Source organism: Stegodyphus dumicola, chromosome 7 (assembly GCF_044657685.1).
Source record: "Stegodyphus dumicola isolate Sdum_Otavi_A_Nest chromosome 7, ASM4465768v1".
In the NCBI taxonomy this organism is placed as follows: Eukaryota; Metazoa; Arthropoda; class Arachnida; order Araneae; family Eresidae; genus Stegodyphus; species Stegodyphus dumicola.
The window spans coordinates 27,262,058-27,277,347 of NC_140774.1; the positions used below are offsets into that span (position 1 = coordinate 27,262,058).

Here is a 15,290-nt window from a genome sequence, read left to right on the forward strand (position 1 = left end):
TTTATCTTGATTGATTAAGATTTAAACTTCTAAAATTATTATTGTCTAAAGCCTTATGTAAGTTATCTATACTTTATGCTTCATGTAAGAGTTATATGACAGTTATTAATTTTGAAACAATGTAGTTTTGATAGATTTATTATAAGCATTTACCATTTTTAGGACAGAAAGAGGAAATACCCAAATTAAAATAGAGAGTTAAGAGGCTACTGTAATCTAATGTTAGAATTTTACTTTGCATACTAATCTTACATGTATATATTTTTAAATTACAGGATTCTGCCTTCATTACTGAAGTTCATCACATCAATGGAGAAGGTGAAGATGCTGGAGTTGTTTATTGTGAAATGCAAGCTTCTGAAAATTCAGGTGAAAGTCGCTGTCATTTAGCCATGCTTCGTTCAATGTATCCTGGTCATTGTGGCTACAAATCAGAGACTGGAGGTCTGTTAAAAAATTTAAGAGAAAGCACTACAAATGAAAAGGTGAAAAAATGCTTTGTTTTCTTTACAATGCATTTACTGTATCATAATATATTAAACATTATGATAAAGACATAAAATATTCAGTATGCAATTTTTTTTAATTGTAAAAAAATTAGAAAGAAACTCAATGAATCATGTAGCATTTTATGAAAAATAATCATCCATTATGTAATTTTTTAAATGCATTATACGTATAATTTGGTGTTTTATGTATAAAAATTGATTTGCAAATGAAAATTACCTTCCATTATATGATTTATTTAACATAAAAAATAAACTAGACTAGATTACCTAGGATCATTGTCATATAAAAATCAAAGAGAAAATATTAAGAGTGTGTTTTGATGGTGCTGTTATCTGTTGCTAATACGAAATCACGCTGTCTAAAGGCAGTTTTTATTTGCCAAGAGTAATCGGCAAGAAATACATAAGTACCAAAAAATTATTAATTATGTTATCATTTGCAAATTAAAAACACATATTACAATAGTATTTCACAGAGAGAAAAATTTTATTCTCCACAGATCACATCATTTTCACATAAAAACCATTTCAAGATTAATGTGGGAATTAGTGATGTCACATGTTTTATTGCTGTGCTAAAAGGGAGCAATTTTCTTTTACTCAGATACAGTAATTTATTATATTTCCTTTTCATTCTGTGCAAGGTGCAACTGTATTGCTAATAGAAATAAACTAAAAACTGCATTATTTACAGTGGTGAAGACATTTTTGGTCTAAAAAGGTGGAAATACCAAAGCAAAAACTGACTTAATGAAACATAAAGTAATTAAAATTGTTTTGATATTTTTATGAGTGAAAGTAAGTGTCTATGTACATTGGGAGATTAACAGCACACACACAAACTCATACACACACACACCAAGGGGGGGGGAACCTCTCAAAAAAGGTGTTTTATTATCAGGTGTTTCTTGCTTTTTAAATTTTATTAATTGACTTAGTGTGCCACCATTCTGAAAATGACTGTTGCCTTTCATTTATTAACCTGGTAAATTACTACTCGCCAGCAAGTTCGCAAATGCTATCCAATAACTGACAATGAGTTGACAACTTTTCAGTGGGGGTTGGATAATTGGAAAGTATTATTTTGAGTATTCAAAGTACAGCTGTATTTAATACATTTCAAATGGAAATACACTTTAAAAATATATATATTTTCCATTTTTCGTGCTCTTGATATACTATAAATTAATGGGAGGGGAGGATCTTAGTATATATTTAAGCTCTCCAGACAAATCAGTCACCTGTTTTTAAAGCGTATTTAATATCAAGCTACACTTAATGAGCAGGAATAGCAGTTACGATTCTATATGGCATTGATGAACAAGTTTCTGAATATAGGTGACATCAGTATTCAACCCACTCTTGCAATGAGGGGTTTCAAGTTCAGCCAAATTTTGTAGATGAATTTTCTAGCATTTTGCTTATTATTCAGCTGGTTTGCTAGAGTAGTCTCGCAGGCTTTTCCTATATTCTAAATAAAGGGATTTTAGAGTTCAAATATGTGAATGCTTTTGAATGTTCCACATACCATTTATTCACATTTGCCACTGTGTGAATATGGCAGTTGTTGTCTTGAAACACAGGCAAAGAATGTTTTGTTCTTTGTTCAAATAATGATCAAAAGGGAAAACCTAGTTGTCTAGTATTTTAATATGAGCACTGTAACTCAAATAGATTGTGACATCAACCAAAGGTTCTATTTCCATATAATTTAAGTTCTCATGGAACATAAGGGAGCCTCTTCTAACTTTAACTGTATCTTGCACACGGTCTTCATCAGTAATGCCTGACTTTTAATTTGATGCAAGCCAATTTAGAATTAAAAATATTTTTGTGAGTCATAATTATATATTTCACCTTTAATATTTCAGTTATAAATGTATATAATGCTCATACTATAAAAATATATTTAGTAATAGGTTAAAGAAAAAGTTTAATTTTATATACTCTTTATAATATAACGTATTAAAATTAAGATGCAAATTAAATACAGGAAAAGCAGGTTTTAATGTGAAGCCTAAACGTCTTTTGCAAATTTAGTGTAGTCTGGTACATACAGTGTTGGTGTTATGGCTAAACTCATGCAGTCATTCAGATGTTTGTTTGTTACCCTAGATCTGAACTTCATTTTTAACGAGTTCATTGTTGAAAAACCACTTTTGCACAAGTAAGTTGATCCAAAGCAGCAGTTTAATATTTGAAAAGTTTCTTTAAAGAGTACATATTTTTCTCATCTATGAGTTTTCAAAAATCTGTGTGTGATAGTCTTATTTTTAATTAAGACTAGACTAATCAATTATTTCCATTTCTAGATCAATATAATTTTTATTTAACTTATTTGTAATCTGTTGCAATATTTCAGAAATGCTAGTATTAACATTTGAAATGAATGAAGCAATTGGTTGAATTTTATGAAAATCAGAAGGTCTAATTTTGAAAATATTTTTAAGGTTAATGAGATTTTCAGAATATTTAATTATTTAAATTTTTTATTTAAAATATTTCTTAATGCAGTTCTCTAAATTTGTAAAGTGTCAAAAGTTAGATTTACGTTCCTTTATTTCTGATATCTATAAATTTAATTTTGATTTAAATGCATTCATATTTATTAAACTCAGCCATAGTCTTTTATTTGCTCTGAAGTTCAAGATTTCATTTATTCATTTTGGTTATTATGTCCCTAAGAAAGACTAAATTAGATAACCGAAAATGATCTTCTTTATAAGTTTTGTTCTTGATTCTAAAAGCTTTTTTTTTTTTTTTTTTTTTTTTTTTTTTTTAATCTCTGGGAAATATTAAAAAAAAAATTGTTGTAGCTCTTTTTCTTCACTAAGTTATCTAATTTCAGAATGTAACTTTAAAGTTCCATTCTCAGTACCAAGTTCATCGTTCAGTACTTTGAACAATCTGCTCATAAATGATCTGGCTTGAACAGAATTTATAATTTTCAGGACAACTTTCATCACATGTTTGTAATGTAAACTTTAGCACATAATGCCTGCTGATGTATGATGCAGTTGTAGTTAGAAAAGTTTGGAAAGTTAGTATCATGCTCATGTAATGGGATGAAACCAACAGCAGAACCAATCATGACAGATGCACTGTCTATATGTATATATTCGTGAAGCAGAAAATTAATTTCAGTTATATGGTTTTGAATAGCTTGGTATATGTCAATGCTGCATTGACTTTTAATAGCAAAACTCACAGACCATCACTAAGTAATCATTAAAGACTATCCTTATAAAAATATTTATTTAAGGTACATTGCAGATATCTGTTGAATCATTGCACTGTAAAATTAAGAAAATGCATTTTTGTAAATCATATTTTACTTGTCCTCTGGCATAGCTTCCATTGTATGAATGTTAGTTTTCTTACATAACTTCTGTTCTACGAGTGGTTGAATTTCTGCATAGTTGGACATCTAGGATAGCTGACATAATTTCATTTTTAACTTTTTGAAATAAAATCTTCAATGCAGCAAGCTTTCCTTCCGTAACTGTGTTGCCATCTTCAAAGGGTTTTTTTTTTTAATTGCAAGTATATGTGCTACCTTAAATGAGGCAATCATATCAACCTTCATTTTATTTGTGGACTTAATAAACATTGATTTTTGGTTTTTGGGCAATGAATGCATGTTTCAGTTCTTTTACTTTATATTATCTTAAATTGTTGATAGAAGGATATTCAAGAACATATTTGATGTGAACTGTTATAAAATGTCATTCTAAGTTACTTTATTTTCAACAAAAACTGTTGAACCAAAAATCAAACAAATATATTTATTCTTAAAATTGCTGAATATTATTTCTCTCCATTGATCTTTAAAATTATAATTGTAGGTGTGTTTTTTCTTTTCTTCTAGCTGATATCAGGGCATGATTAGGGTTACTATAAAATCATTAATGTCTATTAAAACTAGGGATTAATATACATTTAGGAAGTTTTTTTTTTTTTTTTTTTTAAACCTGTATGTTGCTATCAAAATTAGCTACTTCATGCCCAACTTCAAAAATTCATTCCGAGTTCTCTGGTATCTGTGTCATGCAGTGTACAGTGACCAAATGACAGTGATGCCCTAAAATAAGTAAATGCTGCACATCAAAGGTACTCTTAAGGATCATCAGATAAAAATGCATCATTCCGTTCAGGCTGAAGCAACCCACCATGATATCAATGATGATGAGAGCAATATTGCTGTGCAACATCTAATGTAAAATAGCTTGTCGGATGTGTATTTGAGTGTATGGCATAATTTAAATTCTACTTTTCCTTTCCCATTTTGTCTTTACGACTGAGAAGGGACCATATATGCAATGTGTGTCGCATCAAACTGTCATGCAAGCTGTGGGTTGGCCATCCTTGGTTTATGTTAAGGCAGAAGTGATCTGGCAACCACAGTGAGAGAAAATGACAACGTGGTTAGCTAGCAGCCATTATTAGTGGGCTTGATTGCGTGCTGGGAGGTGCACCTATGCGATGGCAAGAGTGTCCATCCAAACAGAAGTTAAAAGAAATAAAGCTACAGTCCATTAAATCTTAGTGTTTGTGTTTCATGAGTATGTTTATTCTCGAATATTTTGTGGTCCGTGCAACCCGGTAGGAAGATTAGTGCCTATGGATAAAGTGCTGGTTAAAAAGCTTAAAGGTGAAGTGTTAAATTGATAAAAAAGTGTGATATGTTACTTTGCATTCGACAAGATAATTAAAAATTAGTGTGTGTTTGGATTTACAAATTTCGGGTTCATTTGGATTACCTCAAATGGAGGTAAATGAATTTGCTCATATATGTTCGGTATTATTAATTAACGTTAATTATGGAAGCATTTTTAATTAAGAAAAGAATTTTAAAGTCAAATATAACGAAAGCAAAATCAGATTTCGAAAAATATACTTGTGATGAATTTCAGTTACAACTTTTTGAAAATAAATGTGCAAAATTTAATAATGAATGTTCAGAGATTTTTGATAAATTATTTGTAGTAGTAGATGAAAAAGAGTTTGACAAATATGTAACTGAACAACAAACTGTTCAAGACAGCATTGATACTTTGTGGGTTAAGGTTAAACAACAAATGTCAAAATTTAGTGCTAAAGATGCAAGTAATGTAAAGATTGAAAATACCAGTGCACAAGGTATGAAATTACCTAAATTAAACTTGCCGTCTTTTAGTGGAAATATTCAAGATTGGTTAAGCTTTCGGGATCTTTTCATTTCAAGCATTCATAATAATAATGTATTATCGGATTCCCAAAAGCTCTCGTATTTGAAGTTATCGCTTCATGGCGAAGCAGCTAGGATTATTCAATCAGTCACAATTTGTGACAATAACTATAAAATTGCTTGGGATTTTTTAGAAGAGAGATACTTCAATAAACGTGATCAACGTTTTCGCTCAGATAAAGCGTTTCATGTCAATTTCTCCCATACAAAATGAAAGCCCGTCTTCTATTTTGAAATTAGTAGACACAGTGAATGAAAGTGTAAGGTCTTTGGAAATATTAGACCAAAAAATAGAGGGATTCGCAGAAACATTTCTTGCATATATTTTGCTGCAAAAATTGGATGTTTCCACTCGTCTTTGGTGGGAAAGAGATTCAAAATCAAGTGAGTTACCTAAATTATCTGAGCTTATTACATTTCTAAAAAATCATGCTAGGACTTTGCAGGCTTCAAAGTCATCTAATGTGTTTAATGCAAAAAAGGGTCAGCCTATTCAAAAGGTGACTGCCTTAGTGTCAAATGTTAAAGGTCAAGATTTTAAATGTATTTGTTGTAAAAGTATCAATTTTCACAAGTTGTATAAATGTAATTCTTTCTTGAAAATGACTGTAAGTGAACGTCTTGAATTTGCTAAGAAACATAAATTATGCTTGGGTTTTAATCCGACTCATACTGCAAAGAACTGTCGTTCAGAATTCTGCTGTTCAAAATGCATGAAAAAACACCATAGTTTACTGCATTTTCCCAATCAAGACATTTCACATTCACCTGCTACTATAGCGAGTTGTGTGGGGAAGGAGAAAGCACCAGCTAATAATTCTGACCCTCCTTTAATAGACAACTCGAATCCAAACCCTGACGCCAGATGTTTTGAAATGTTATCTAATTGCAACCAAATAAACAATTCGGAATTTATTGGTTCATCTGTAACTGCTTTACAAGTGATTTCGAAGGAGGCATTACTATCTACTGCAATTATTTATGTTAAAGATTCTTGCGGGAATTTTATTGCTTGTCGAGCTTTACTTGACTGCAGAAGTCAGTGTTCGTGTTTCACCTATGATTTCGCTAATAGGCTTGGAATAAAAGGGAGTAAAATTAACATATCAATTTCATGTTTAAATGGAAAAGCTCTATTGGTAAAATCCAAGCTTACTGCTGTGATACCAAACAAGCGTGATTACCACCGTGCTCTCGAATTCTTTGTTGTACCTAAAATTAATGATTTAGTACCAGTGAATTATTTTAAATTTTCATTTTCACAGCTTCTGCAAAAGATCAAACTAGCGGATCCTCATTTTAACAAGCCCCAGAAAATAGATGCCTTGTTAGGTGCAGAATGCTTTTATGAAGTACTGAAGGCTGATCAAATTCATCCATGAAATTCTAATTTAACTCTTCAAAATTCCATATTTGGATACATTGCTACCGGTGTAAATGTTGGTTCAAGTTCAGGCAATACGATTCAGTGCGGATTTATGAAAGTCGAAGAAGACTTAAATTCACTAATCAAGTCCTTTTGGGAAATTGAGGCTGTTACAGAATCTCTCACAATAAAAAATAAAGAAGAAGTAGAATGTGAGGAGCATTTTAGAAAAACCCATTAGAGGGATATTGAGGGTAGATATGTAGTGACGCTACCATTAAGGCAAGATGTTCATTTGGGTGATTCTTCACAATTAGCCACCCAACGGTTAAATAATTTGTGGAAGAGACTAGACAAAACCCCTGACATGTCTAGGATGTATTGTGAGTTCATGAGTGAATATGAAGCGGTAGGGCATATGCAAAAAATGCAGAGTGTGACGGAAACTCCTAAATACATAATGCCTCATCATGGTGTTTATAAGGCAGACAGCAGTACAACTAAGTTACGAGTAGTATTCGACGCATCGGCTCCTTCATCGTCTGGTTTTTCATTAAACAACTGTTTGATGAATGGAGGTGTAGTTCAAGATGACCTATTTTCTGTCTTGCTACGATTTAGAAAACACAAGGTGGCTTTCACTGCTGATATATGCAAATGTATCGGCAGATTCGTATAGATCCTGAGCAACGCAAACTTCAATGCATCCTTTGAAACATACGTTGAATGATGCATCTAAACTTTATCAATTACTTACGGTAACATATGGAACAAAATCAGCGCTATTTTTAGCAACAAGAGTGTTGAAGCAGTTAGCCTTAGATGAAAAGGATAAGTATCCATTGGCTTCTAAAACGACACTCAATGATTTTTATGTTGATGACATTTTGTCTGGTGCAGAAGATGTCACCTCTGCTGGAGAATTGCAGCGGCAGTTAATAGACATGCTACAATCTGTGAAAATGGAATTGCACAAGTGGTGCTCAAACGAAAAAATTCTTTTAGAACAAGTTCCATTCGAAAAACAAGAGTATCGTTTTGGAGAATCTTCACAAAGCACCGTAAAGACTCTGGGTTTAAGATGGAATCCAGAAGAAGACTCTTTTAGTTTTACTGTGTCTAGTTCGTCAAAAATCTGTACAAAACACACGGTTTTGGCAGATATTGCTAAACTGTTTGATCCTTTAGGTTTCCTAGGGCCTGTAATCATGCATGCTAAGATATTCCTGCAAAGGCTGTGGCTTTTAAACATCTAGAGTGGGATGATCCACTTCCTTTCAAAGAGCGACAAGAATGGGAGACATTTCAAAAGGCCCTACCAGAGTTGAAACAAATCAAAGTCCCTCATTGCACTCTAATAGAATCAATTAAAGAAATTGAGCTCCACTGTTTTGCTGATGCTTCAAAGTTTGGATATGGGAGTAATTTACTTGCGCTGTGTCTCTAAAATTGGCGATGTTAAAGTGACTTTACTTTGCAGCAAATCTCGAGTATCGCCTATCAAGGTAATAACCATTCCTCGTCTGGAGTTGTGTGCAGCAGAGCTCCTTTCCAAACTTGTGTGTAAGGTAATAACATCTTTGAGTTTATATGTTGACAAAGTTATTCTGTACACAGATTCAACAATTGTGTTAACCTGGATTGCTACATCTCCTCATCTTCTAAAAGTGTTTGTGTCTATCCAAGAGCTAACTAAGGATTTCTGCTGGCAACATGTCAGAACAGCAGACAATCCCGCTGACCTAATTTCTCGCGGTCTGAGACTGGAAATTATTGCTGACAACTCTTTGTGGTTTCAAGGACCAAATTTTCTGCATCAACAGGTCATTAATTATAGTGTTAATAATAACTTTGAAAATTCAAATGAGAACTATGTGCGCGAACTGAAACTTATTTCTAATGTAAATTTGACCGTAACTGTTAAAAATTCTCTTTTGGATTATGTTTTTAGTATTACTAATTGTTATGCTAAATTAATTAATGTTTTTGCTTATGTTTTAAGATTTATAAGAAATTGTAGATCCAAGGAAAAACAAGTAGGTCATCTGACAGTAGATGAGGTTTTGTTAAGCGAAAATAAATTACTTTCCTTAGTCCAATGTCAAAACTTTCCTGAAGAATTCAAGAACTTAAGTAAGAGAAGGGAAGTATGTAAAAATAGTCAGTTAAAATTTTTATATCCCTTTCTAGATGAATCTCAAGTTATTAGAGTAGGTGGTAGACTGCAGGAAGCTAACTTACCCTTTAACACAAAGCACCCTGCTGTCCTGCCAAAAAATCATAAACTGACTCATTTAATTATGTTACACTACCATATTCGAAACTTTCATACTGGAGCACAAGCGCTCTTGCATAGTGTTAGACAAAAATTTTGGCCGATAAGTGGACGTAATCTTGCTAGAAAGATAGTAAGAGAATGTGTTACGTGTGCCAAAGTAAAACCAGTATTGCTGGATCAAAAGATGGGAAATTTACCATTAGAGAGACTAAATCCATCCTTTCCCTTTAAACATACTGGTGTTGACTTTTGTGGCCCTTTTGGTATAAAGTATACAACTCGGAAGAAGAGCATAGTGCACAAGATTTATGTTGCAATTTTTGTTTGCCTCTTGACTCGTGCAGTCCACCTCGAGATCGTTTCAAATTTGTCTACAGAATCATTTATTGCTGCTTTGAAGCGATTTATTTCTAGAAGGAGTAAATGCGCAACCTTATTTAGCGATAATGCTCAAAATTTTGTTGGGGCTAGCAATGAATTGAAGCGACTCTACAATTTGTTGAAATACCCTGATGAATTCTTAACCAAATATCTGACATCTGAAAGAATTCATTGGAAGTTTATCCCTCGCAGGGCTCCTCACTTTGGAGGTATCTGGGAGGCAGGTGTTAAGTCGTTTAAGTTTTATCTTAAGCGTGCAGTTGGGAGATTGATTTTTACATTTGAGGAGTTTCTTACAATTTTGAACCAGATTGAAGGAATTTTAAATTCATGTCCAATATCCCTTTTGTCAAATGACACCAATGATTTAGAAGCTCTTACACCCGCACACTTTCTAGTCGGGCGACCTTTAACATCAATAACAGAGCCTGATTTAACTGATTTTTCTGATAGTTCTTTAAAGCGCTGGCAGCGCACTACTAAAGTAACGCAATGTTTGTGGAAAAGATGGCAAAATGATTACATCAGTCATTTACAGCAACGATTTAAGTGGTATTTCTCTAAGGATAACGTTAAAAAGGGCACTATAATTTTAGTAAAGGAAGACAACATGCCCACTTCGACTTGGTTATTGGGTAAAATAGAAGAGGTAATTTATGGTAAGGATAAAAAGGTTAGAGTTTGTATTGTAAAAACCAAGTCAGGTTTTTTAAAAAGACCAATAACTAAATTAGCTGTACTACCAGTAGATGTGACATAATTTCATGTATATTTCCTGAGTTCAAAAACTTGTTATATATATGCATTGTATTTTAATTTAGATGTTGTGCATTTCATGTTCTGTGGTTAATTATGTTTATTGCTTTTGTTCATGTGTATCAATTTAAATTTTCTGATATATTATTTGGACTATATGGTGATTTAAAACTGTTTAATTTTGGTCATTGTTAACTATGTAACAAATGCCCAACCCGGGCGGTATGTTAAGGCAGAAGTGATCTGGCAACCACAATGAGAGAAAACGACAACGTGGTTAGCTAGCGGCCATTATTAGTGTGCTTGATTGCGTGCTGGGAGGTGCACCTATGCGATGGCAAGAGTGTCCATCCAAACAGAAGTTAAAAGAAATAAAAAAGGCTTAATAGGATCTTCCATAAGTAATAAACAAGCATGAGAAATGGAAAGAAAAGTCCTCATCTCTTAATAAAGATATCACCATAAAGCCAAGCAGCTGAAGAAGGAGGAAGTATAGAATTTGCTGCCCAAGTTTGTCTGAGTAGATTTATTGACCTCACCAAATTCTTTATTAATACAATACAAAATACACAAAGTTCATTACACATAAATTTACAAATTTAGAAATAGAAAATTCAGTAGTGCAGTATTTGATAATATGGGATATAATAAATCTGAAGTTTATTAGAAATAAATATTTTCATATTCAAGGTTTTTTGTGAAATGCAAGCATATGTGCTACCTTAAATAATACAGTTGCAGTAACCGTCATTTTATTTGAAGGATATTCAGTATTATATTTGATGAGAATTATCGTAAAATGTTATTGTGTGTTGCTTTATTTTCAGCAGAAATTCTTAAACCACAAACCAAACAAATATATTTTTTCTTCCAATTCAGTTTTAAAATAGTGTGATTTTCTTTTTTTGGGCTCGTATGATGACATGATAATCATGTGACTATAAAATTATTAATATCTATTAAGAGTAAGGATTAACATACATAAAAGAAGCAAATATTTTTTATACCTCTACCACCTAAATCAGCTACTTATGCTCAACTTCAAAAATTTGTTTTATGTTTGTTGGCATTTATTTTATGCAGTCTGCAGCAAGTGACTGACAATTACGCTGTAAAATATTTAAGAGTTATGCGTCATAATTACTCTTAAGGATCAGCAAATGAAAATGCAGCATTCAGTTCAGTCTGAAGCAACCAACTGTGATGGCAATGATGACGTGTAAATTGATAGCAATGTTGCCGTGCAATGTTTGATGTAAAATAATTTGTTAGTTGCATCTCTGAGTGTTTGACATATTTGAATTTCGAATTTTTCTTTCTCTTCTCGGACCTTGACCTCACCAGACTGAGAAGGGACCAAATGTGCAACGCGAGCTGTATCAATAAGGTTGTGTGAGCCACAGGGTGGGTACCCCTGGTCCACATTGAAGGCTTTTTTGCCATCTACATAAATACAATGCCTAGCAGAAATCAGACTTTGAACCAGACAGTGCATTTTCTGTCATCAGTAGTCCAATATTTGTAGTTCCTTTGCTCACTGTAACTGTAAATTTTCGAGCAGAATTGAGGAAATGCCATTTTGCTTCAGTGTTCAATGTTTGCTTCAAGGAGTTCATTCATTCCATAGAATATTCTTTTGAAAATGGAATTATGTTCTTAGCCTGAGAAAAAGTGATACTTGCACATTTTAGATGGTACTTTTTCTTTCATCCCTTGATTTTTTTAAAAAATATCTTTGTGTCATAGTTAAAGGTATATTGATGTTATACATGACTTTCTTGATTTTTGTATGATTTAAATTTTTCAGAATATGAGTTTTTGGGTTGAAGAAAATATGATATTTTATTTTTACTTCCTTGTATGAAGTAAAAAGGAAGTATTGTAATTGCGAAAAGTTTCAGGCAGCATATTTCAACGAAAATATCCATTTTGACCGCTATCGAATGCAATTTAACGATGTTTTTGCGTGATATCTGCATGTAAGGACAGAATAAAATACTCTTTTCCTTCAAAAAATTATAAAACTGCTTTAAAATTAATTCTGAAGAGAATTTTTCGTGGTGTCTGTATGAACGTATGTACGTACGTATCTCGCATAACTCAAAAACAAGTAGCCTCAGAACGTTGAAATTTTGTATATAGGACTGCTATAACAGGTAGATGTGCACCTCGTATTTTGGTTGCAATTGGCCGCACCAAACGTATATAAATATATTTATATATATATCCACTCTATTACCCGGCTCAGTGATCTCAGTTTCTTTACTCTTATATGTTTGTAAATTGTACATTTTTTTGCTTTAAAAATGATTGAATTATGTTGTTTTTATTTTCCGGTTAAGGATTTTATGCCTTTAGTAAATCTGTGTGCAATATTTTTAGAATTATCAGTGATTTTAAAGTTGTTTAATTGCCGCTAAGCCTGTTTTTAATGGCGGCCATTGATGTTTACATTTGAAACAGGAGACTAGTGGATTTGTTGCGAATCTAGAGAAACTTATCTTCGCAACAGCAAAGATAACGCCTTCATTTATTATTGCGAATTAAATCATGTTTAATCCTTTCTGGAATTTTTTCGAGGAAATAAGCGTTTGAGATTTACTTCGTAATTTTTAATATAGATATTTTGAGTTTTTATGTATTTTTGCCTTCTCGCGAAGTGAGTACTGAATTAATTAAATGAGAAATACTCAGTCATCTGTAAAAAACTGTTTCTTTTTTGTTTTGTTTGCTTAATTTCTTTTATACATAGTTCTAGCTTTATTATAGTATTTGAATAGAACATGTGGCAACGATTAGATAATTCTTTAAATGTTATACATTTTATGCATTCTGAGTTATAATATGAATGAAATATAATACTGTTAAGTAAACCTAGCGCCAGAGTGTCGCTATGGTAAACAAAGTGAATTTTAAAGAATGCATTTATTCTATTGTGGTTTATGCGCTGTCGGCGAAGTAGGTTTAATTCAATCTAATAAGTTTAAATAAAATGCAAGAAAAAATGCGTATAATTTAATATTCCGTACAAGGAAGTCATGTGGTGTACACAACAGATTTTTTAAAAAATAATTTAGAAATATTTAATAAAAAATGTTTTCACTTTTCAAATTTTTGTATGTTTATTATATTTTTCATTTATTGTTATTTAAATTAAAAAAACATTATTTGCTGATTCCCAATTTAATTTCAGGTGCGTGCATATCATAAAGAATTTTATAGGTCTGAAAATTTGTATCTAATAATAGTTGGTCAAATTGATGCTAGTGAAGTTTTTAAAGCTCTGAAACCAGTTGAGGAAAGAATAGCCCTTGAGGTATGAAGCAATTTTTTTGTATCTGTGTTTAGAAATGCTGCTGTTCAATTATGATTCATTTCAATTATATGTAAGGCTAATTTACCTTTTGAATTTTACTTTAGAAAGAAAAGAAACCTTTTGTTCGACCATGGCAATCACCTGTTCCTCCATTGCCTGAATCTGTCACACTTGAAATTGAGTATCCATGCGATGAAGATGAATATGGGCTTATTATTGCTGCATGGCGAGGACCAGGAGGAAATGTGAGTATAACTATTGATATAAAAGAAATGTGAATGCTAAAATTTCATAGAATGATTTCTTACTTTTTGTAGAAATCTTCTGTTCTTTTGGTTTTTGGTGATTCAGTTAAATACATAAGAGCTGTATTTTAGTGAAAACAAGTAAAGGCACACATGTAGTAATTTAATAGATAAAATAATCACTTATATAATATATTAAAAGTTTCTAAATGAAGGTATATTTTTGCATGAGCATTAGATTAATGTGTTCTTCAGTTAAAGATTTAATAGGTGTGGTGAGCTTAAGTAAGTCGACTCTCATATTTTAATACGTTATAGCAGTAGTGGGCAAAAAAAAGCCCATGAATGAGTGGCAACCCTTCTAATTGCTTAATCCAACCATTATGAAACCCAGTGCAATGACATTTTGATCTTTTTCCTACTTGATTTTTTGCGCAAATTAACGAAATCAGCAGTTGGAGCATGCATCTGTTGTTACAGTGTATTTGTGCATATATATACATGACTATATTAACAATCAACTTAAGTTGAGAATGCTAGATATGCTAGAAAGTATCTATATTTACTGAAGGATAATAGTCCTATTATTTGTATCGGCTTTAATTTTGAAATTAAACAATGATATACAAATAGTTTTGAGATAAAAAGACTGATCAGAAAAGGCAGCTTATAAGATATTTCTCCTGGGTTCTCAGCATGTCTTCGTAGTGTAGTGCTCAGCACGCTCGACGCTTATTCGGGGTTCGAGTCCCGGTGAGGGCAATGCTCATTTTTCATTTCTTCTGTTTCGAATTAACCTAATGTCTCTACAAGCTTAGGGAAAGAACATTTCACTTCTAAATCTGCATTTGAAAATGAAACAGTATACATGTCAGTCATTTCATGATCAACAGAACAGGATCCCATTTTTGGCATATTTTGAAAATTTCTAAAAATATTGTAAATCGTAAAATTGTAATTTAAAACAAATTTTTACTAGGGATGAATGTTTCTTCTCCCCATTATATCCTGCCGAAAGTAGGGGCTCCTTAAAGTTTGTCATAGCCCTGCCTACAGATGCACTAAAAATGACCTTTTTGGCCTATGGTTAAAAGTATTTGTTCATCGCTGACCCACAGCCTGAGTCATTTTGATTCATTCTGTCCACCATTCCCTAACAATCATGTATTGAAACCATATATTTTTATGAATGTTGTGCAAAATTTCTTTTAT

The 15,290-nt window shown here is 32.2% G+C and overlaps 1 protein-coding gene across 1 annotated transcript in view; it reads left to right on the top strand.

The window, feature by feature from the left end:
* Nucleotides 1-15,290, top strand: part of LOC118185760 (uncharacterized protein C05D11.1-like) — a 95,200-nt gene that overhangs the window by 16,016 nt on the left and 63,894 nt on the right. The window contains exons 4-6 of the mRNA XM_035355666.2: nucleotides 276-485; nucleotides 13,711-13,833; nucleotides 13,938-14,078. Coding sequence (XP_035211557.1) covers nucleotides 276-485; nucleotides 13,711-13,833; nucleotides 13,938-14,078 — 474 coding nt within the window. The remainder of the gene's footprint in view (nucleotides 1-275; nucleotides 486-13,710; nucleotides 13,834-13,937; nucleotides 14,079-15,290) is intronic.